Source organism: Salmo salar, chromosome 21, assembly GCF_965601325.2.
Source record: "Salmo salar chromosome 21, fSalSal1, whole genome shotgun sequence".
Classification (NCBI taxonomy): domain Eukaryota; kingdom Metazoa; phylum Chordata; class Actinopteri; order Salmoniformes; family Salmonidae; genus Salmo; species Salmo salar.
Genome location: NC_138311.1, coordinates 21043001 through 21067025, shown reverse-complemented (window position 1 = coordinate 21067025; position 24025 = coordinate 21043001). Strand labels below are relative to the sequence as shown.

The following is a 24025-nucleotide window of genomic DNA, read 5'->3' as shown; positions in this document are numbered from 1 at the left end:
AGTCTATGGGCTACAGAAAAAACATGTCTTGGTCAGTTTTGCTCGGAAAATGCCATCCTCATCAAACTGCCACTCTAGGTGGCTGCCTAATCCTGCCTAATGGGCGCACAGGCCGTGGGGCCTAATCATATAATTATATTTAGAATCTCTATTAATTCAATAGCATCTCTGTGGGCCTAGTCATAAAGATTTGTCATTTAACTTTTTAAAATGTATTACCTTTAATTGTGGCATAAACACAACCAGTCATGATGTTTTTGGGCTCTTTTATTAGGCTACCCACACACGTTCATCCACTGGCAAAATAAACTCAGCAAAAAAATAAACGTCCTCTCACTGTCAACTGCGTTTATTTTCAGCAAACTTAACATGTGTAAATATTTGTATGAACATAACAAGATTCAACAACTGAGACATAAACTGAACAAGTTCCACAGACATGTGACTAACAGAAAAGATGTGCTCAATGGGATTGAGATCCGGGCTCTTCGCTGGCCATGGCAGAACACTGACATTCCTGTCTTGCAGGAAATCCCGCACAGAACGAGCAGTATGGCTGGTGGCATTGTCATGCTGGAGGGTCATGCCAGGATGAGCCTGCAGGAAGGGTACCCTGTAACGCACAGCGTTGAGATTGATTGCAATGACAACAAGCTCAGTCCGATGATGCTGTGACACACCGCCCCAGACCAGGACGGACCCTCCAACTCCAAATCGATCCTGCTCCAGAGTACAGGCCTCGGTGTAACGCTCATTCCTTCGACGATAAACGCGAATCCGACCATCACCCCTGGTTAAAGAAAACCGCGACTCGTCAGCGAAGAGCACTTTTTGCCAGTCCTGTCTGGTCCAGCGACGGTGGGTTTGTGCCCATAGGCGACGTGATATCTGGTGAGGACCTGCCTTACAAGAGGCCTACAAGCCCTCAGTCCAGCCTCTCTCAGCCTATCGTGGACAGTCTGAGCACTGAGGAGGGATTGTGAGTTCCTGGTGTAACTCGGGCAATTGTTGTTGCCATCCTGTACCTTTAAAAAAAAAAAGTTTATTTCACCTTTATTTAAACAGGGAGGCCAGTTGAGAACAAGTTCTCATTTACAACTACGACGTGGCCAAGATAAAGCAAAGCAGTGTGACACAAACAACAAGACAGAGTTACACATGGAATAAACAAATGTACAGTCAATAACACAATAGAAAAAGTCTATATACAGTGTGTGCAAATGGCGTAAGGAGGTAAGGCAATAAATAGGCCATAGTAGCGAAGTAATTACAATTTAGCAAATGAACACTGGAGTGATAGATGTGCAGATGATGATGTGCAAGTAGAAATACTGGTGTGCAAAAGAGCAGAAAAGTCAATAAAAACAATATGGGGATGAGGTAGGTAGTTGGATGGGCTATTTACAGATGGGCTGTGTACAGCTACTGCGATCGGTAAGCTGCTCAGATAGCTGATGCTTAAAGTTAGTGAGGGAGATATAAGTCTCCAACTTCAGCGATTTTTGCAATTTGTTCCAGTTATTGGCAGCATAGAACTGGAAGAAAAGGCGGCCAAAGCAGGTGTTGGCTTTGGGGATGACCTGTGAGATATACCTGCTGGAGCGCGTGCTACGGATGGGTGTTGTTCTGGTGACCAGTGAGCTGAGATAAGGCGGAGCTTTACCTAGCAAAGACTTATAGATGACCTGTAGCCAGTGGGTCTGGCGACGAATATGTAGTGAGGGCCAGCTGATGAGAGCATACAGGTCACAGTGGTGGGTGGTATATGGGGCTTTGGTGACAAAACGAATGGCACTGTGATAGACTATATCCAGTTTGCTGAGTAGAGTGTTGGAGGCTAGTGATGCTAGTTGGGCGGGCAGGTGTGGGCAGCGATCGGTTGAAAAGCATGCATTTAGTTTTACTAGCGTTTAAGAGCAGTTGGAGGCCAGGGAAGGAGTGTTGTATGGCATTGAAGCTCGTTTGGAGGTTTGTTAACACAGTGTCCAAAGAAGGGCCAGATGTATACAGAATGGTGTCGTCTGCGTAGAGGTGGATCAAGGAATCACCCGCAGCAAGAGCGATATCGTTGATATATACAGAGAAAAGTATCGGCCCAAGAATTGAACCCTGTGGTACCCCCATAGAGACTGCCAGAGGTCCGGACAACAGGCCCTCCAATTTGACACACTGAACTCTATCTGAGAAGTAGTTGGTGAACCAGGCGAGGCAGTCATTTGAGAAACTAAGGCTGTTGAGTCTGCCGATAAGAATACCGTGATTGACAGAGTCGAAAGCCTTGGCCAGGTCGATGAAGACGGCTGCACAGTACTGTCTTTTATCGATGGCGGTTATGATATTGTTTAGTACCTTGAGCGTTGCTGAAGTGCACCCGTGACCAGCTCGGAAACCGGATTGCACAGCGGAGAAGGTACGGTGGGATTCAAAATGGTCAGTGATCTGTTTGTTAACTTGGCTTTCGAAGACTTTAGAAAGGCAGGGCAGGATGGATATAGGTCTGTACCTGTTCCACAGGTGTGATGTTCGGTTGTGCCGATCCTGTGCAGGTGTTGTTACACGTGGTCTGCCAGTGCAAGGACGATCAGCTGTCCGTCCTGTCTCCCTGTAGCACTGTCTTAGGCGTCTCACAGTAAGGACATTGCAATTTATTACCCTGACAACATCTGCAGTCCTCATGCCTCCTTGCAGCATGCCTAAGGCACGTTCACGCAGATGAGCAGGGATCCTGGGCATCTTTCTTTTGGTGTTTTCAGAGTCAGTAGAAATGCCTCTTTAGTGTCCTAAGTTTTCATAACTGTGACCTTAATTGCCTACCGTCTGTAAGCTGTTAGTGTCTTAACGACCGTTCCACAGGTGCATGTTCATTAAACAAGCATGGGAAACAGTGTTTAAACCCTTTACAATGAAGATCTGTGAAGTTATTTTGATTTTTACGAATTATATTTGAAAGGCAGGGTCCTGAAAAAGAGACATTTCTTTTTTTGCTGAGTTTATTTCCAGCCTCCAAACAGTGGTGATTGGAAAGAGACATCTGTTACACAAAACACCAAAAAGTTTAATGACCTTATACAATTGTCATTAAGCCAGAATTAATGCCTCCACTGCATAGCGCAGGCTATACCACTCGTTTTCAAGTCCATTCACTAATATTTCATGCCTCTGACATGCAGTAATGATACATAGTGGTGTAATAGCCAACAGTTTTCTTGACATTTTGTTTTCATTATCGTGATAGGCTCATGTTTTACAGGTACTGCATACCCCCTCTACTTATTTTGCCTGGAAGCCATACCGGACCGTACCACCTTTCTTTCACCCCTGAGCAGAGTATAGTTCAGTACAGTGCAGCACAGTACAGTATAGAAAAGTAGAGTATAGTTCAGTACAGTAGAGTACAGTCCAGTAGCGTAAAGTTGAATATATTACATTATACTGTACTCTACTCATGTGTGCTCTACAGTACTGTACTGTACTGAACTATACTCTACTTCTATTTACTCTACGGTCCTGAACTACACTCTACTCTACTTTCATTTACTTTTCTTTACTGTACTGTACTGTGTTGTACTGTGGTCTACTGCAACTGTGGTTTGTGACTACTATAATTTTCCATTGTGGCCAATTCAATTGTAGTCATTCTTTTACAGATTTTTCGGTCACTCTATTACCAATTTCGCGTGTTTTAATCACTTAATACTTCATAAACAAAATTGTTATCAGTAAAAACACTATAACTAATTGGTAGGTTTACCTTTACTTATTACTTGTGTTAACTTCCATTATCCTCCCTCCTTCCTTCCTTCTTTCATGAGGGAGATAAATTAGAAACTAGTTTAAAGATATGTGGGTTTTGGGAACAGAATGACAAGATACTAGGCAATATTTCTTAAACTTACAGAAGGCAAATGATTTCTGCACAACTAAATATAAATATTGTTATTTGTTGGCAGGGGCCTTACTTAAACACTATTGTGTTTTGACGTATTTCTTTTTCTAATACCTTTTAAGATATTTTCTAGTAAAAAAAATGTGTGATCCCTTTTCCATCTGTATGAACAGAAATCAAAGCGTTTGCTTTCCATAGGATGGAAAATGGTTGAAAAACATATATATGCCTTAATTCGCCAAAAATATAGACTCTTACACAGCAAATTCCTCAGTGTTAATTTAACACTGAAAGTGTGGACCTGTATAGACACAGTGTTGAATTAACACACTGCTGAGTGTAAAGCTTTATTTGCATATATCCCAGAGTGCCTTTTTTAATATATATATATATATATATATATATATATATATATATATATATATATATATATATATATATATATATATTTATATATATATTTTTTTTTTTTTTTTTTTTTGAATTTTAAAACATACAATCTACCTGCTGTCACGTCCTGACCCTAGTAAGATGTCATTTTCTATAGTTGAGTAGGTCAGGGCGTGACAGGGGGTGTTTTGGGTTTTTCTATGTTTTCTATTTCTATGTTTTAGTTCTAGTTTTTCTTTCTATGTTGGGGTTGTTTGGGTTGATCTCCAATTGGAGGCAGCTGATCCTCCTTGCCTCTGATTGGAGATCATATTTAAGTAGGGGTTTTTCTTCCTGGGTTTTTGTGGGTAGTTGTTTTCCGTTTTGTCTGTAGTACCTGACGGAACTGTTTGGTCGTTTTTGTCGTTTTCTGTTTTAAGTGTATTCATTAAAGGAAATATGAGCACTTCACATGCCGCGCCTTGGTCCCTTTTATACGACCCGCGTTACACCTGCAGTGAAGCCGCTCAACATATACGTTATATCACAGTGTTGTAATAGTAGAATGCACGAGGTGCAATTTTGAAATTGGGTAGTGCATCGTCTGTTTCTCTTGTCATGTTAGCCATTGCAAACTGTGCATAAATTGTTTTTTTCCCCCTCATCAATCTACACATAATACCCCATAATGACAAAGCAAAAAAATATTTTTAGAAATGTTTGAAAATGTATAAAAACAAACAAACTGAAATATTACATTTACATAAGTATTCAGACCCTTTACTCAGTAATTTGTTGAAACACTTTTGGCAACGATTATAGCATTGAGTCTTCTTGGATATGACGCTACAAGCTTGGCACACCTGTATTTGGGGAGTTTCTCCCATTCTTCTCTGCAGATCCTCTCAAGCTCTGTCAGGTTGGATGGGGAGCGTTGCTGCACAGCTATTTTCAGGTCTCTCCAGAGATGTTCGATCGGGTTCAAGTCCGGGCTATGGCTGGGCCACTCAAGGACATTCAGACATTTGTCCCGAAGCCACTCCTGCATGGTCTTGGCTGTGTGCTCAGGGTCGTTGTCCTGTTGTAAGATGGACCTTCGCCCCAGTCTGAGATCCTGAGCGCTCTGGAGTAGGTTTTCATTAAGGATCTCCCTGTACTTTGCTCCGTTAATCTTTTCCTTGATCCTGACTGTTCTCCCAGTCCCTGTCGCTGAAAAACATCCCTACAGCATGATGCTGCCACCACTATGCTTCACCGTAGGGATGGTGCCAGGTTTCCTCCAGACGTGACAATTGGCATTCAGGCCAAAGAGTTCAATCTTGGTTTCATCAGACCAGGTAATCTTGTTTCTTATGGTCTGAGAGTCCTTTAGGTGCCTTTTGGCAAACTCCAAGCAGACATTTTTTGGTAACCTTCCCCAGATCTGTGCCTTGACATAATCATGTCTTGGAGCTCTATGGACAATTCCTTCGAACTCATGGCTTGGTTTTTGCTCTGACATGCACTGTCAACTGTGGGACCTTACATAGACAGGTGTGTGCCTTTCCAAATCAAGTCCAATCAATTGAATTTACCAAAGGTGGACTCCACAATCAAATTGAAGAAACACCTCAAGGATGATCAATGGAAACAAGATACACCTGAGCTCAATTTTGAGTCTCATAGCAAAGGGTCTGAATATTTATGTAAATAAGGTATTTCTGTTTTTCATTTTTGTAAATTTGCTAACATTTCTAAAAACCTGTTTTCGCTTTGCCATCATGGGGTATTGTGTGTAGATTGATTACATTTTTTTAAATACATTTTAGAATAAGGCTGTAATGTAACAAAATGTGGAAAAGGTCAAGGGGTCTGAATACTTTCCAAATGCACTGTACCTTGTCAGAAATGTCCAGATCAACTCGCACATGTCAGCTAAAGTTTTTTTTGTGGCTTTTTAGCCCATAGATATTGTTGTAATTTTTGTGTCACTCAAATATCACATCAATACACATTAGACATGGCAAAATGTATAGAATTGCAAAAAAATTGCTTTATAACTACTAAATGTTCTTTGCACCCCATGACAAAAATGTGTAGAACTGCAGGAAATAAGCTTTAAACCTGCAAAATTCTCTCCTGCTAAATTCTCTCCAACAACAAGAGAGGTGTGAACAGTTTGTCATAAACAGTGCTTGTGCCCATAGAAATACACTACATGACCAAAAGTATGTGGACACCAGCTCCTCGAACATCTCATTCCAAAATTATGGGCAATTTTTGGAGTTGGTCCCCCCTTTGTTGCTATAACAGCCTCCACTCTGAGTGTTGCAACCTAGGACAGATTATTTTTACGCGCTACGGGCTTCAGCACTCAGTGGTCCCGTTCTGTGAGCTTTTGTGGCCTATCTCTTCCATAACAATTCACTCTGTATGTGTTGATTTAACACTCATTGGTTTAAAATAACCCCAGGGTTGGTGTTAATAACCAGAGTTGAACTAAAACCAAGCCCATCATTATTACACTTCCCAGCATGCTCTATTGCCGTTGATTTTAATGAATTGTTTCAATATGTATGTTTTTGGATTGATTAATTAATCTTATGCTTCTCAAATATAAATTACATACATTTTCTAAACTAATCCAATATGTTACTTGGACTTACTGCACCCGTTACTAAAATGGTTGTTCCAGTTTAGATGCTTCAGGTAGTCTCATATTGCAACGTCCCAACTTTGGCAGTTATGATAAATGATAAATACAGGTTGTGGGTGAATACATTGTTGAAGGTTGGATATCCACACTGGCTGAATTTCTATAGGAATTATACATCTCTTTGAAAGCCAGCATAATTTGACAGATTCTGTGAATAACCTAACATGTGGGGTTGTTTGAATTTCCCAAACATGAGCTAATTTAAACATCAATTGGGTTTTCATTCGCTTTTATGCTGGGTTGACCAAGCAGCTGGGTATTTTTATATGTAATCCATAGGTTATTTTCAGGATGTGTGTCTTATTAGGGGCATGGCATTTAGATTGTTATTTTTGGCCACCCGTGAGAGTAAATATCATTCCTGGTGATCATGTTACATTTTTCTTAAATATTACTGCAAATTGCATATTCTAACACAAAAATATTGAAAGTCCCTAACAGTCGTTTTAATTCTCATTTAAAATAGCCTTTTGAGTGACTGAAATATCAGTTCTATTTTTGGGCGATAGAAGTGTCAACTTTATTAATTGTTTTTGTTTTTCTCTCAGGTCAAAATACCAGGAAGTTTGAAAAGACAGGCTAAGTGGGTGGGAAGCTCATATTCATGAGCTTTCCCTGACTGGCAGCTCTTTGAAACGCCTACATCAAGAAACTTGAATGGAGTGAACAGTGCTGCAATGAAATCCTCTCACACAAAGCAACTCAAACATTGAAATTGCATCAATGATGTCAATTTTATTATACATCTCCCGTTACATGTATTTTGGAATGCGGTTTACAACAGCACTGACGGATGTGTTGACATGACAACTGCGTCAGAGTTTTGAACTACTCTTCCTCCCTTTCATTCCATGCTGGCTAAAGACCTAGCTAGCCTGTAACTAGCAAACACCAGACACAGATGAAAGGGGAAACAAATAAGTATCTTTGCCATAGATGAATAGTGTAAACTTTAATTATATTTGCTGACACCCTACAGTCAAATTTGGGCACCAGTAGAGTAGCTATCCAGCAATTTAAATCACACCTCACGGCAAACACGCCTTCTCCGATGTTGGTTACAAGGCGGTACGTATTTTAATTAGGTAAGAGAATATCATGTTACCATTGGTGTATTAAAATGACAGTTAGGGTGGTCAAACTTTACAAATGTAGAAGCAACAGTCATTGTCATACTTTGGTCATCATACTTTGATCTGGGATAATCCAAATATTATCCAATGTCATGAAAAACATGACTTTCTGTTCATGACCTTTATTATTTACATAATGCTGAAAAGTGGTTAATATCCCATTGGAGATATCACATAGGCTTTTAATGAACTCATACACCTCTGTAAGCTTCATTACAGCTATGAAAATGTAGGTGCGCGACAGAACAGATGAACCGGAATGACATTTAGGTCGTTTCACAAGCTAATGGTAACTATTGTTAGAGCAATGACGGGAAGTCTCTGGTATCTACTAGCATGCTAGCAGTTACCATATACTTACAATCATTGTGCTAATGCTATTTAGCAATTGCACTAAAGCTAGTTAGCAACTTCCTTCAAACTGCACATTTAGACATAAAAATGGTATCCCTGAGTTCATCTTACTCTGGGTGAGTAGATAAATGGCTTCAGTTCCGAAACCCTCAACTATCCTTTTAATTTATCACTGTTCCAGTGTCTATACAGGTTCATACTTTCAGTGCTAATTGAAGACTCAGTGTTGATTTAACACTGGAGAATTTGCTGTGTAGCTTTCCTTTGACACTAAATTTGATATGCTCCTATAAACCTCATGTTGGTGCTCATGGGTTTACATTGAAATGACCCGGGCAGTCTTGACAATAATATTTCAGAACAATAATCCATTTCAGAACAGCATAGCCATAGACCAATTGACTACAAAGTAAACTGACAAATAAAGGTTAGACCATATTATTGTCTAGCCTACTGTAGTTATTTACCATGAACTTTAGTCACAGTCACTATCCAGCTACCACCCAGTGCTGAACCTTGGAGACTGCCCTATGCCCTATGTACATAGTCATTGGTCACTTTAATAATGTGCACATATCGTTTTCCCACTTCATATGTAATATACTGTTTTCTAGTCAAGGATCATCCTATATAAGTACTGATGTACACACCTTTTCTATTAATATAGTGTATATAATGTTTATAGACACCATCATATACATATATTGCTCTTTTATTTTTTACTTTAGTTTATTTAGTAAATATTTTCCTTAACTCTTGTTTTTCTTAAAATTGTATTGTTGGTTAAGGGCTTGTAAGTAAGCATTTCACGGTAAGGTCTACAACTGTTGTATTCGGCGCATGTGACAAATAAAAATTTGATTTGATTTGATATTGATGTCCCCGGACTCTGACATTGCTCGTCCTGACATTGCTTGATACCTTTCTTTTTATTTTGGGGATTTGGGTGTATTGTTTTGTATTATTAGGTATTACTGCACTGTTGGAGCAAGAAACACAAGCATTTCGCTGCACCTGCGATAACATCTGAAAAATATGTGTAGATGATTTTATTTGGTTACTTTGTAGTCAATTGGTCAATGCTGTTCTGAAATTGATTTTGCAATATCTCTATGTGTTGATGTGACATATTTGAAACTTTTTGAACAGATTAGCAAGAATGAATGAGTCTTTCACTGACTCCACAAAAAAATTAATGGAGTGAGATGAATATACGAATTTGGTCATAATTTGTTCAACTTGCGTCACATCTGCATGACATTTTTAATTTAATTTTAAATCATTCTGGTTGCAAGTTCATAAAGAAATGTCATGTTTGGTCACCTTGTATTGTGTCAATGAAGGCGTTATTACTCCTTAAACTTAAACTGTAGGCGACTATCACTCGATGTGTGGCTTGAACAGCTGTCACGCTGCCGCAGGTAGCCACATGCAGAACCCCGCCTGCTTCGTTAAATGCATTGTCAAATTCATAACGTGCCATTTTCTTTCCCTGCTATAGTTTAGAAACTCACGCGTTCATTATGGGAATGGGTCCTTACCTTGTTCAACAGTCTCTTATCCTCTTTATTTTTCTCATGTTGGCCAAGAGGCATTTGCAGGAAGTCGTCTTCACAACAGATGAAACTCACTGTGCATCCCATCCAGGCAAATTCAGATCAGAGTCTCGTGGACCCATTCAAAAACATGATATTTCAGAGCTATGCGTTCCAATCTGGATAGTGAATTCTCTCTCGCAGACACTTTAAACTACTCACGCATGTAAAAAAATAAATCAGTTGCTGTGCTCTTGCCCCCAAATGACGAAACAAGTCAAACTGGACGCAATATCGCTAGCACTTCTAAAAAACAGTTATAAATTACATAAACAAGTCATCATTTCGATGGGCTGTCTCTGAATTTCTCAATTCATGTCTTGCACCAAACTTTGTTCGTTTTCCACTAATAGTAGGAAGAGGCAGGATATTTTAGTCAAGTGAAAAAAAAGGAAACACGACTCTTGAGCACTGGGTAGTAGTAGTAGAATGGCAGAGCGACAGATAGACAGACAGCTAGCACTGTACCAAATTGCTGTACATTTACACCAAAATGTATACAGTTAGCTACTGTAATTCTGTATTACAGTAATGTACAGAGCAATGTATTATGGGGGGCTCAATGGCATTCAGCTACACTGCTGTAATTGTACAATATAATTATACAGTAAAGTACTGTATTACCTGTTTGCAGTTTTTTTTACAGCAGCATACTGTGAATTACGGTGCACTGTCGGATAATGTTATGGTTGCCGAAATAATCACTGGCTCATTAACATATTTTGAGGCGTGCCTTGTCAGAGGCTATATTTGTTTCACCCATCAGTGAGAATGCTGTACCCCACAGAATACACTACCATAATCTTATTTTTGTTTATTTGTCCTGTAAATCTACAAAAACGTACTACTGTTCTGCCAGTAATTTGCTGTAATTCAGTACCACCTCACAGAATACAGTACCATATTGTATTTTTGGAAATCTAAAAATCTTTTCCTTTAAACTTACAGTATTTTACTGGCTATTGTGCTGCCAGTAATTTACTGTAATTCAGTACCGCCCTCACAGAATATAGCACCATACTGTAATTTTGGAGCACCAAAAACCTTTTGTGGGTGCATGGTATTGTTGTGGCTCATTAACACATTTTGCATCGTCCCTTGTAAGAGGCTATACTTGTTGCACCCGTTATTGAGTACTGTACCAATTTAAGTGATATGTGGTAGTAGTTCCCTAACAATTAAATGTATATAGGGTATAGATCAGAGTGTTAGTAAGTCTCAAACCTTTAATGGTTAAGTGTTTAGCCATGTCCTTTGGTGTTTTTTGCCCTTGTCACGGTTGTCGTAAGGAGAAGTGGACCAAAGTGTGTCGTTCCACATTTTATTAACACTGTGAAACTATGCAATACATAAACATGAACTAACGAACAACAACAACAACAACAACAACAACAACAAACCGTGACGCAGAGGTGAAACATACACTACTCACAAACAATCTCCCTCAAACCCAGGTGGAAAAAAAAAAACTACTTAAGTATGATCTCCAATTAGAGACAACGAGGACCAGCTACCTCTAATTGGAGATCATCCCAAACAAAACCCCAACATAGAAATACAAAACTAGACGCTGACAACATAGAAATAGAAAACATAGAAGAAGAAAAAACCTGTCACGCCCTGACCTACTCTACCCTAGAAAATAACATCTTTCTATGTCAGGACGTGACAGCCCTGTAGTCACTGACAGTTTTGAAGCCTTTGTTAAGACCTCTACAAGTGCAAGTGATATAAAACACCAACTATTCTTAAACATGCTGTAATATACAAATACTTAGCAGCCATCCTGCTTGCACTAATCCCATGTAATTACAGTAAAACAACGATTACAGTAAAATAACAACAATTACAGTAGTATTTACTTTCTTACAGTATAGTAGGCTAATTTTACAGTCTTGTAATGTGTCGTTGCTCTGCATTTTCCAGCAACTTATAGTAAGCTGGTGGCAAGTTACTGTGAATATTAAAGTAACATACTATGCACTAGCCAGAGATGGGCAGAGATATAAAACATAGAAAAGGTATCTTGATACCAATACAGGATATTTTGAAGACCAATGTGTCGTTAGCTGCAACAACATTCTCAGAAATGTTTTACTTGTTTGACTGTGATATGTCACAAGGCCGCCGGGCCGGACGGAATACCAGGGTGTGTTCTCAAAGCATGCGCAGACCAGCTGGCAGTTGTCTTCACAGACATGTTCACAGACTTGTCCCAGTCTGTAATCCCAACATGTTTCAAACTGACCACCATTGTCCCTGTTCCCAAGAGCTCCAAGGTAACCTAAATGACTATCGCCTTGTAGCACTCACATTTGTAATTATGAAGTGCTTTGAAAGGCTAGTCATGACACACATCAACACCATCATCACAGACACCTTAGACCCACTCCAATTCGCATACTGGCCCAACAGATCCACATATGATGCAATCTCAATTGCACTTCACACTGCCTTCTCCCACCTGAACAAGAGGGGAAATAACTATGTGAGAATGCTGTTCATAGACCAGCTCAGCGTTCAACACCATAGTCCCCTCCAAGCTCATCACCAAGTTAGGGACCCTGGGATAGAAACTCTCCCTCTGCAACTGGATCCTGGACTTCCTGACAGGTCGGCCCCAACTGATGAGGGCAGGCAACAACACCTCCGCCACGCTGACCCTCAGCACGGGGGCCCCTCAGGGGTGTGTGCTTAGTACCCTCCTGCACTCCCTGTTCACCCACAACTGTGTGGCCACACACGACTCCAACACCATCATCAAGTTTGCTGACGACACGACGGTGGTAGGCCTGATCACTGTCAGCGATAAGTCAGCCTACTAAGAGGAGGTCAGAGACTTAGCAGTGTGATGCCAGGACAACAACCTCTCCCTCAAAGACCAAGGAGCTGATCATGGACTATAGGAGAAAAAGTGCAGCGCACGCCCCCATCATATCGATGGGGCTGTTGTGAAGCGGGTTGAGAGCTTTAAGGTCCTTAGCATCCACATCACTAAGGATGTAGCATGGTCCACACAGTCATGAAGAGGGCACAGCAGCACCTTTCCCCTTCAGGAGGCTGAAAATGGCCAGGTCGCAGTTGTAAATGAGAACTTGTTCTCAACTGGCCTACCTGCTTAAATAAAGGTGAAATAAAAAAAATCAAACATATTTGGCATGGGACCTCAGATCCTCAAAACGTTCTACAGCTGCACCATCGAAAGCATCTTGACTGACTGCATCACCGTTTGGTATGGCAATTGCACCGCCGTTGACCGCAAAGAGCTACAAAGGATGGTGCGGAAAGCCCAGTATATCACTGGGGCCGAGCTCCCTGCCAAATAGGACCTATATATGAGGCAGTGTCAGAGGGAGGCCCGAAAAATGTACAAAGACTCCAGCCACCCAAGCCATAGACTGTTCACTCTGCTACCATCCGGCAAATGGTACCGGAGCCTTGGCTCTCGGAGCAACAGGCTCCGAGACAGCTTCTACCCCCAAGCCAGAAGACTGCTAAATAGCCAGACTGCTAAATAGTCAATTAATGGTACCCATACTACCTGCACTGACTCTATCTCAAATCAAATCAAATGTATTTGTCACATACACATGGTTAGCAGGTGTTAATGCAAGTGTATCGAAATGCTTGTGCTTCTAGTTCCGACCATGCAGTAATATCTAACAAGTAATATACCAATTCCACAACAACTACCTTGTACACACAAGTGTAAAGGAATGAATACGAATATGTACATAAAAATATATAAATGAGTGATGGCCGAACGGCATAGGCAAGATGTAATAGATAGTATGGAGTACAGTATACGGACACCCTACGGACACTCACCAGACTTTATATACACACTCTCAGACACACTACACTGTCATTACCACACAAATCCCTCACACATTCAAATACTACATACGCACACACACAAATAACACACACGCATACCGACACAACACACTCATCATTTGCTGCTGTAACTCTGTTTTATATATTACTCTTATTATTATCTATCCTGATGCCTTGTCACTTTACCCTGCCTTCATGTACTGTACATATCTACCTCAAGTACCTCGTACTTATGCATATTGATGTGGTACTGGTACTCCCTGTACTGTATATAGCTCCATTCATGTGTATTTTATATTATTCCTCTTGTGTTAGTTACTATTTTATTTGTTATTATTATTATTTAAACTTTGCATGTTGGGAAAGATTCATAAGCAAGCATTTCACTGTAAGATTTACAACAGTTGTATTCGGTGCATGTGATAAATAAAATATGATTTGATGTGTTTTTTTTATCAACCTTAGATGAAAGCACTGACTGACTAAGCTGCTCTGGATAAGAGCGTCTGCTAAATTATAAACGATAATGGTAAAAAAAAAAAGATTTGCCACGCACACTGCTGGGCATTATTCTGGATTTAGCCTGCACTGCTTTACAAGCCCTTGTTCTTTCACCATCATCTCTCTATCACTCTCTCTGCTCAGGGCCTGGGTCCAGTTCAATAGGTGGACATATTTTTGAAACAGGGAAGTACTAACAGAACTTGACCAATAAGAACACCGATTTTTGCTTTCTGTTGCAAAACATTTTGCTACAGTGTGTTCTACTGAACACTGCCCAGAATTCCTTACATTTATGCGTCCCAGTCCTCATGCAGAGGCCAGCAGAGCAGATTCCTCCACCTGATTCAAACCAGCTTTCCAGGAATATCCAACATAATATTCTGTACATTCCCACATGGCATGGACTTGATCAGAAGCTTTCACAGAGGAATTTGTGGATGGTTGGGTTACGGGGATGTTTCAAGAGAAAACACACCAGTGCCTGCATGAGGATTACCGGTATCTTAATATCAGTGGAGGCTGCTGAGGGGAGGACGGCTCAAATTGATGGCTGGAACAGAGCAAATGGAATGGCATCAAACACACAAAAGTCCTTTCCTTTTACTGAATTAATTTCTCCTCTGCTAAAGATGCCTTCAGAGGAGGGCTTGACTTTGAGGATTTTACATTTTTAAAGTTATTATATACAGTTGAAGTCGGAAGTTTACATACACTTAGGTTGGAGTCTTTAAAACTCATTTTTCAACCCCTCCACAAATTTCTTCTTAACAAACTATAGTTTTGGCAAGTCGGTTAGGACATCTACTTTGTGCATGACACAAGTAATTTTTCCAGCAATTGTTTACAGACAGATTATTTCACTTATAATTCACTGTATCACAATTCCAGGGGGTCAGAAGTTTACATACACTAAGTTGACTGTGCCTGTAAACAGCTTGGAAAATTCCAGAAAAGTATGTCATGGCTTTAGAAGCTTCTGATAGGCTAATTGACATCATTTGAGTCAATTGGAGAGGTACCTGTGGATGTATTTCAAGGCCGACCTTCAAACTCAGTGCCTCTTCGCTTGACATCATGGGAAAATCAAAAGAAATCAACCAAGACCTCAGAAAAAACATTGTAGACCTCCACAAGTCTGGTTCATCCTTGGGAGCAATTTGCAAACGCCTGAAGGTACCACGTTCATCTGTATAAACAATAGTACGCAAGTACAAACACCATGGGACCACGCAGATGTCATACCGCTCAGGAAGGAGAGGCGTTCTGTCACCTAGACATGAACGTACTTTGTTGCGAAAAGTGCAAATCATTTCCAGAACAACAGCAAAGTACCTTGTGAAGATGCTGGAGGAAACAGGTACAAAAGTATCTATATCCACAGTAAAACGAGTCCTATATAGACATAACCTGAAAGGTCGGTAAGCAAGGAAGAAGCCACTGCTCCAAAATCGCCATAAAAAAAGCCAGACTATGGTTTGCAACTGCACATGGGGACAAAGATCATACTTTTTGGAGAAATGTCCTCTGGTCTGATGAAACAAAAATAGAACTGTTTGGCCATAATGACCATCATTATGTTTGGAGGAAAAAGGCGGAGGCTTGCAAGCCGAAGAACACCATCACAACCGTGAAGCACGGGGGTGGCAGCATCATGTTGTGGGGGTGCTTTGCTGCAGGAGGGACTGGTGCACTTCACAAAATAGATGGCGTAATGAGGGAGGAAAATTATGTGCATATATTGAAGCAACATCTCAAGACATCAGTCAGGAAGTAAAAGCTTGGTCGCAAATGGGTCTTCCAAATGGACAATGACCCCAAGCATACTTCCAAAGTTGTGACAAAATGGCTTAAAGACAACAAAGTTTTAAGGTATTGGAGTGGCCATCACAAAGCCCTGACCTCAAACCTATAGAACATTTGTGGGCAGAACTGAAAAAGTGTGTGCGAGCAAGGAGGCCTACAAACCTGACTCAGTTACACCAGCTCTGTCAGGAGGAATTGGCCAAAATTCACCCAACTTATTTTGGGAAGCTTGTGGAAGGCTACCCGAAACGTTTGACCCAAGTTAAACAATTTAAAGGCAATTCTACCAAAAACGAAGTGAGTGTATGTAAACTTCTGACCCACTGGGAATGTGATGAAAGAAATAAAAGCTGAAATAAATAATTGTCTCTACTATTATTCTGACATTTCACATTCTTAAAATAATGTGGTGATCCTAACTGACCTAAAATAGGGAATTTTTACTAGGATTAAATGTCAGGAATTGTGAAAAACGGAGTTTAAATGTATTTGGCTAATGTGTATGTAAACTTCCGACTTCAACTGTATCTCTGGAATCCTGAAACAGGTTCCCTCAAGAATTTCCCTGTATTTAGCGCCATCCATCATTCCTTCAATTCTGACCAGTTTGACAGTCCCTGTCGATGAAAAACATCCCCACAGCATGATGCTGCTACCACCATGCGTCACTGTGGGCATGGTGTTCTCGGGGTTCTCAGTTACCTCTGAGAGCTGTTGGGTTTGCGCCAGACATAGTTTTCCTTGATGGCCAAAAAGCGAAATTTTATTCTCATCTGACCAGAGTACCTTCTTCCATATGTTTGCGGAGTCTCCGACATGCCTTTTGGCTAAAACCAAACGTGTTTGCTTATTTTTTTTCTTTAATCAATGGCTTTTTTCTGGCCAATCTTCCGTAAAGCCCAGCTCTGTGGAGTGTATGGCTTAAAGTTGTCCTATAGACAGATACTCCAATCTTCACTGTGGAACGTTGCAGCTCCTTCAGGATTATCTTTGGTCTCTTTGTTGCCTCTGATTAATGCCCTCCTTGCCTGGTCTGTGGGTTTTGGTGGGCGGCCCTCTCTTGGCAGGTTTGTTGTGGTGCCATATTCTTTCCATTTTTTAATAATGGATTTAATAGTGCTCCTTGGGATGTTCAAAGTTTCTGATATTTTTTGTAACCCAACCCTGATCTGTACTTCTCCACAACTTTGTCCCTGTTTGGACAGGTCCTTGGTCTTAATGGTGCCGCTGCTTGGTGGTGCCCCTTGCTTAGTGGTGTTGCAGACCCTGGGGCCTTTCAGAACAGGGTTATATATACTGAGATCATGACAGATCATGTGACACTTAGATTGCACACAGGTGGATTTTATTTAACTAATTATGTGACTTCTGAAGGTAATTGGTTGCACCAGAACTGATTTAGGGGCTTCATAGCAAAGGCGGTGAATACATACACACACACACACACACCACTTTTCCGTTAACATTTTTTTGTAATTTTTTCCATTTCACTTCACCAATTTGGACTATTTTGTGTATGTCCATTACATGAAATCCAAATAAAAATCTAGTTAAATTACAGGTTGTAATGCAAGAAAATAGGAAAAACGCCAAGGGGGATGAAGGCACTTTTGCAAGGCACTTGTTGGATTCAGGGTAAACTTTGAACATTGTTATAAGCATAAGCATAGTATATGAAGGAGTGGAAGAGAATATGTCTTTGTCTGAATTACACCTTAAGCTTCACTAGTGTCCGTGAGTTATTTACTCTGAAAAATTGGAATCTGCCTCTCTGCCACTCTTGAAGTGAAGTTTCAAATAAAGGAAAACACTGAAAAAGAATGATCCTGGTTGGGCTCCCTGTTTCACACATACGAGCTGCTGTTGTTGTGACTTTGTCTGACCACTCCGCGTGTTAGAAACACCCCAGCAGTCGCCCCATACGACATAATTTACAGCTCACAGTAAATGACCCAGCCATGTGTTTACGGGTTACCATGGAAACCGGGGTATTGACAATCAACAGCATTCCACAACCCCTCTTATCTCGACTTTGGGCCTCGAATCGACAGCCAGTCAAGTGAAAGGTGGATGGGCGTGTGTCTGGTTTTCCTGCAAACCTGTCTGTAAACACAGTTCCCTTGTTGGTCACACCAGACAGGACGCAGTGTTGAAATTATAAATCATATATTATATACTCGCCTCCCTGCGGACCTGGCATCCTTTCACTCACTCCTCTCTACATTCTCCTCTTCTGTCTCTGCTGCTAAAGCCACTTTCTACCACTCTAAATTCCAAGCATCTGCCTCTAACCCTAGGAAGCTCTTTGCTACCTTCTCCTCCCTCCTGAATCCTCCTCCCCCTCCCCCCCCCCTCCTCCCTCTCTGCGGATGACTTCGTCAACCATTTTGAAAAGAAGGTTGACGATATCCGATCCTCGTTTGCTAAGTCAAACGACACCGCTGGTCCTGCTCACACTGCCCTACCCTGTGCTTTGACCTCTTTCTCCCCTCTCTCTCCAGATGAAATCTCGCGTCTTGTGACGGCCGGCCGCCCAACAACCTGCCCACTTGACCCTATCCCCTCCTCTCTTCTCCAGACCATTTCCGGAGACCTTCTCCCCTTCCTCACCTCGCTCATCAACTCATCCTTGACCGCTGGCTACGTCCCTTCCGTCTTCAAGAGAGCGAGAGTTGCACCCCTTCTGAAAAAACCTACACTCGATCCCTCCGATGTCAACAACTACAGACCAGTATCCCTTCTTTCTTTTCTCTCCAAAACTCTTGAACGTGCCGTCCTTGGCCAGCTCTCCTGCTATCTCTCTCAGAATGACCTTCTTGATCCTAATCAGTCAGGTTTCAAGACTGGGCATTCAACTGAGACTGCTCTTCTCTGTGTCACGGAGGCTCTCCGCACTGCTAAAGCTAACTCTTTCTCCTCTGCTCTCATACTTCTAGACCTATCTGCTGCCTTTGATACTGTGAACCATCAGATCCTCCTCTCCACCCTCTCCGAGTTGGGCATCTCCGGCGCGGCCCACGCTTGGATTGCGTCCTACCTGACAGGTCGCTCCTACCAGGTGGCGTGGCGAGAATCTGTCTCCGCACCATGCGCTCTCACCACTGGTGTCCCCCAGGGCTCTGTTCTAGGCCCTCTCCTATTCTCGCTATACACCAAGTCACTTGGCTCTGTCATATCCTCACATGGTCTCTCCTATCATTGCTATGCAGACGACACACAATTAATCTTCTCCTTTCCCCCTTCTGATAACCAGGCGGCGAATCGCATCTCTGCATGTCTGTCAGACATATCAGTGTGGATGACGGATCACCAGCTCAAGCTGAACCTCGGCAAGACGGAGCTGCTCTTCCTCCCGGGGAAGGACTGCCCGTTCCATGATCTCGCCATCACGGTTGACAACTCCCTTGTGTCCTCCTCCCAGAGTGCTAAGAACCTTGGCGTGATCCTGGACAACACCCTGTCGTTCTCCACTAACATCAAGGCGGTGACCCGATCCTGTAGGTTCATGCTCTACAACATTCGCAGAGTACGACCCTGCCTCACACAGGAAGCGGCGCAGGTCCTAATCCAGGCACTTGTCATCTCCCGTCTGGATTACTGCAACGAGCTGTTGGCTGGGCTCCCTGCCTGTGCCATTAAACCCCTACAACTCATCCAGAACGCCGCAGCCCGTCTGGTGTTCAACCTTCCCAAGTTCTCTCACGTCACCCCGCTCCTCCGCTCTCTCCACTGGCTTCCAGTTGAAGCTCGCATCCGCTACAAGACCATGGTGATTGCCTACGGAGCTGTGAAGGGAACGGCACCTCCATACCTTCAGGCTCTGATCAGGCCCTACACCCAAACAAGGGCACTGCGTTCATCCACCACTGGCCTGCTGGCCCCCCTACCTCTGAGGAAGCACAGTTCCCGCTCAGCCCAGTCAAAACTGTTCGCTGCTCTGGCACCCCAATGGTGGAACAAGCTCCCTCACGACGCCAGGACAGCGGAGTCAATCACCACCTTCCGGAGACACCTGAAACCCCACCTCTTTAAGGAATACCTAGGATAGGATAAAGTAATCCTTCTAACCCCCCCCTTAAAATATTTAGATGCACTATTGTAAAGTGGTTGTTCCACTGGATATCATAAGGTGAATGCACCATTTTGTAAGTCGCTCTGGATAAGAGCGTCTGCTAAATGACTTAAATGTAAATGTAAATATCAGCATATATATATTTTTTTTATCCCTATCACTTATCTAGAGCAAAGATTCCTGATTAATGGGCATTGGACTAAATGGTGGCTGTTATGTCAGTAAACCTGAGTTGTTGTTGCAGTCCTTTATAAAACCGTAATTTTGCTCCTGACGGTGTCATCATGTAGTCTCAGACTTATCTACCTGGTGGTTGTTCCCTTCACCTCCTGCGCTAGGGGATTGATATGGCTGGCTCAGTAAGAGTCGTCCTTAGCATTAGATGTTAGATAGTCATTCTAAACATTTAAAAAATATGAGACTCCAGATCTTCTGCCCCCTACAGAATTTTCACAGCTAATTGTCACACCTGCCCCTGTGATTGTCTCCACCCCCTCCAGGTATCACTTATTTTCCCCAGTGTATTTATCCCTGTATTTCCTGTCTCTCTGTGCCAGTTTGTCTTGTATGTTTAGTCAAGTCAACCAGTGTGTTTTTCCCCGTACTCCTTTTCTATTCTCTTTTGCCAGTCTTCCTGGTTTTGACCACTGCCTGACTCTGGACTACTTTCCTTCCTGCCTGCCTGATCATCCTGCCTGCCCTGACCTTGACTCTGCCTGCCCTTCGGTACCTATTGGACTCTGATCTGGTTTTGACCTTTTGCCTGTACACGACCATTCTCTTCCCTACATTTTACATTACATTTTAGTCATTTAGCAGACACTCTTATCCAGAGCGACTTACAGTAGTGAATGCATACATACATTCATTTTTTTGTTGTTGTTGTTGTACTGGAATCGAACCCACAACCCTGGCGTTGCACACACCAGGCTGGTGTTGCAAACACCATGCTCTACCAACTGAGCCACAGGGAAGACCCTTTTTGGATTAATACACATTGTAAGACTCCAACCATCTGCCTCCTGTGTCTGCATCTGGGTCTCGCCTTGTGCCTTGATAGCTAATAGTGCAATAGATATGTTCAGTGCTTCATTTAAGCCGGATCCTGGCATTTCCCCGTTTTGGGCTATTTCGCTCCGGAACCTCATTGCATGAAAATGTTTCTCTTTTTGCAATGTAAAAATTGTAATAAAAACTATCAAAGTTTATTCAAGTTTCCTCTTTGTTAATTCTCCTGTCCTCCCCCCAAAAACACGTAATGTTAAAAATGTGATTTTTACCAAGAACCTGATATTCTAAGAGTTGATTCTGGTTGGGCCGGCCCAGGTTAATGGTTTGCACAACATTGCAACCTAGGCCTATGTTGGAGACCAACGTGTGGCCATGGCTGTGTGAGAAGCACACCTGTATCTCTCACAGAACTACAATGAGATTCACTTTCTATGATCTCTCTCCTTCTCTCATATCTCCAGCGTTGCACTTCATCATTTATTTCCTTATAGAATCATAGCTCCGTGAGGGTTCTGGAGTAGCTGCAGCACCCCTGATGAATTGAAATACATTTGCCAAAGTTATAGAATTACTGCTGTCTGTCATAAATAAATGAAATAATTCAGAATAGCCTACTACACCATGAGAAGGCCTTTAATTTAGCCACAGAGGATCAATAGCTTTTTTTTATTATTATTGCCTAGCTGTGGATTGTGTGTAGCCCAATAACAACAGGCCTTTTGCAATGTTTCAAATGCAATTGTGGGAAAACACAGAGAAGAAAAGAGAAGACTCTAATCTGTCTGCTGTAGGCTACAAAAATATTTGATCAACTTCCAAATATTGTTTTAGCAAGTAAAACAGAGAGATAGGCTTTTGGCACGAGTGCATCGGCCATCACCGGCGAGTGAGCGGTACATCATTGGGTGAGTCAGTGAAACTGGAAAGCATTTTAGTAATATAATTTGTCTCCACACGCCTTGGTCTAGTCTATTTATTAATGGATTCAAGATAAGGTTTGTTTTTATTGATCTCAAATTGTCAGTTTGTCAGTGTAGCCTGTTATTTCGATAATAAGTGTGGTATTAAAAGTAGAATTGAATGAAATGCATTTATAAAAGGCCACATTTTTCCCGGATCCTAGGCTACTCAAAATGTTCCCCATGTGTGCAACTTCTGTAAGTGCCTCTACTCTAATGCTCTATGCCACTATGCAAATGTATTGATATGCATGCAAGGCTTAATTATAAAGGTACTTTTTTTCTCAAGCATTCTGGTAGCTCAGAGCTCCCCAGGTCACACCCCTCTCACGCTCACTTTTTGTTCCGGCACCTCCTGATTTACAAATTAAGCACTGGATATTGTAGACCACAAGTTGTATAATTGCCATGGCAACACTTGCTCTGTTATAGCACAGTCCATTTTAGAAACAATTTCAAACCCTCTGCCATAAACCAACAGAGTAGCCTTCAATATTTTCTTACAATGCTCATATTCTCTAAGGGAAAACGGGACGAGGACTCGCCAATTTACAACTTTTCCAACAACTCTAGTATAGTAGCCCAAATATGTATAAATGAGCATCAGTTCCATATGTTTGTGTGAACTATCAACTTGATTGAGGAGCACTCTGCAGTCGTCTTCCCTGGACCAAAGTGCTGGTCATCTGGTTGCTATTGATGCTCAATCGACCTTCTGGAGCTCCTGCAGTCTTGGCCTATAGCCTCTAGCTGTTTATACAGATGGTGAGATGGGGAGTGAGGATAAAAGCCGCATACTTCCTAAACTTCTTTCATTATGATTTCTGAAGGGTTTTTATGAGGGGTTTGAGGGGAAGATATAGATAGGACTAGACACATTTACACAGATTTCATTGATTTGTGTGCATGATGGTTGAACTACGTTTTGTGAATAGTCCGATGTCAGAATTTGAGTAAGAGTACTTTCAGTTGCTAGTATACAGTAGGTTAAAATGACTCTTTCCTCTACCACCTGATTCCAAAACGAAAATTGTCTTGACAGCGCTTATGGGCCTGGGATTTGTTGCCAACTGAAAAGGTAATTTGCAATCCCTTCCCTCTTAAAGTCAGCCATAGCCAGGCCCTTGAAACATATTTAAAGTCAGACATAGCCAGGCCCTTGAAACACTTCTTACTCTCCCCAAAATTCAGGAGGCTACAGTAATCCTTTCATGTGTTTTTAAGGACCATTGTGTACTGAAGCTTCCCTGTGGCAGTTCGGAAATACCAATGGCTATTCAGGTAGAAAAAATGCTGAAAATTCTGATTACATTGACCTTAACCTTGACCTTGTTCAGAAATACATCATGGGAGACGAAGTTGGGAAACTAACTTACTCGACAACATCTCTCCATTGCACTCTGGAATATCTTTTCATTCTTGTTCCGGATGCCAAAACTTTTGGTGTCTGCTTCAAGCTCCCGCCTCCAGGTGTTTTATGGGTGCCCTCTCTTCCATTTCCCTGTTTGGAAAAGGGAAACTTAATTAATTAACTATCTCATCATAGACTCCCCTTGTAGAGAACAGTGATATCTCAGGGAAGTCCCCAAGTATACCCGTGTACGTCAATTTGATGTTATGAAGACCTAGAAGAAAGCATACCGATATTTCACTCTTTGGGAATAAGATTTTAAACATAACAACGCTTACTATAATCATAGACATTAATGGACATTTCTCTTTGACTGAGCCCCACTTTGCAAAATAGAATGAACCCCAATCTGAAAATCACAGAATGTCAAGTTGCATCCCCAAAGAGCTAAGCAAG

The 24025-nt window shown here is 41.7% G+C and overlaps 1 protein-coding gene across 6 annotated transcripts in view; it reads right to left on the bottom strand.

Annotated features, from left to right (window-relative positions):
• The window catches only part of tns1b (tensin 1b), a 313864-nt gene extending 303584 nt beyond the window's left edge, over window positions 1-10280 (bottom strand). For 2 of the 6 annotated variants that reach the window (XM_014164404.3, XM_014164409.3), the window contains exon 1: window positions 9979-10279. In XM_014164404.3, the coding sequence (XP_014019879.1) occupies window positions 9979-10080 (102 nt within the window). In that variant the 5' untranslated portion in view covers window positions 10081-10279. Of the gene's footprint in view, window positions 1-9978 lie in introns of all 6 variants that reach the window. The other 4 variants (XM_014164411.3, XM_014164408.3, XM_082967034.1 and 1 more) reach the window with 4 other exon arrangements.
• Between the last annotated feature and the right edge of the window lie 13745 nt (window positions 10281-24025).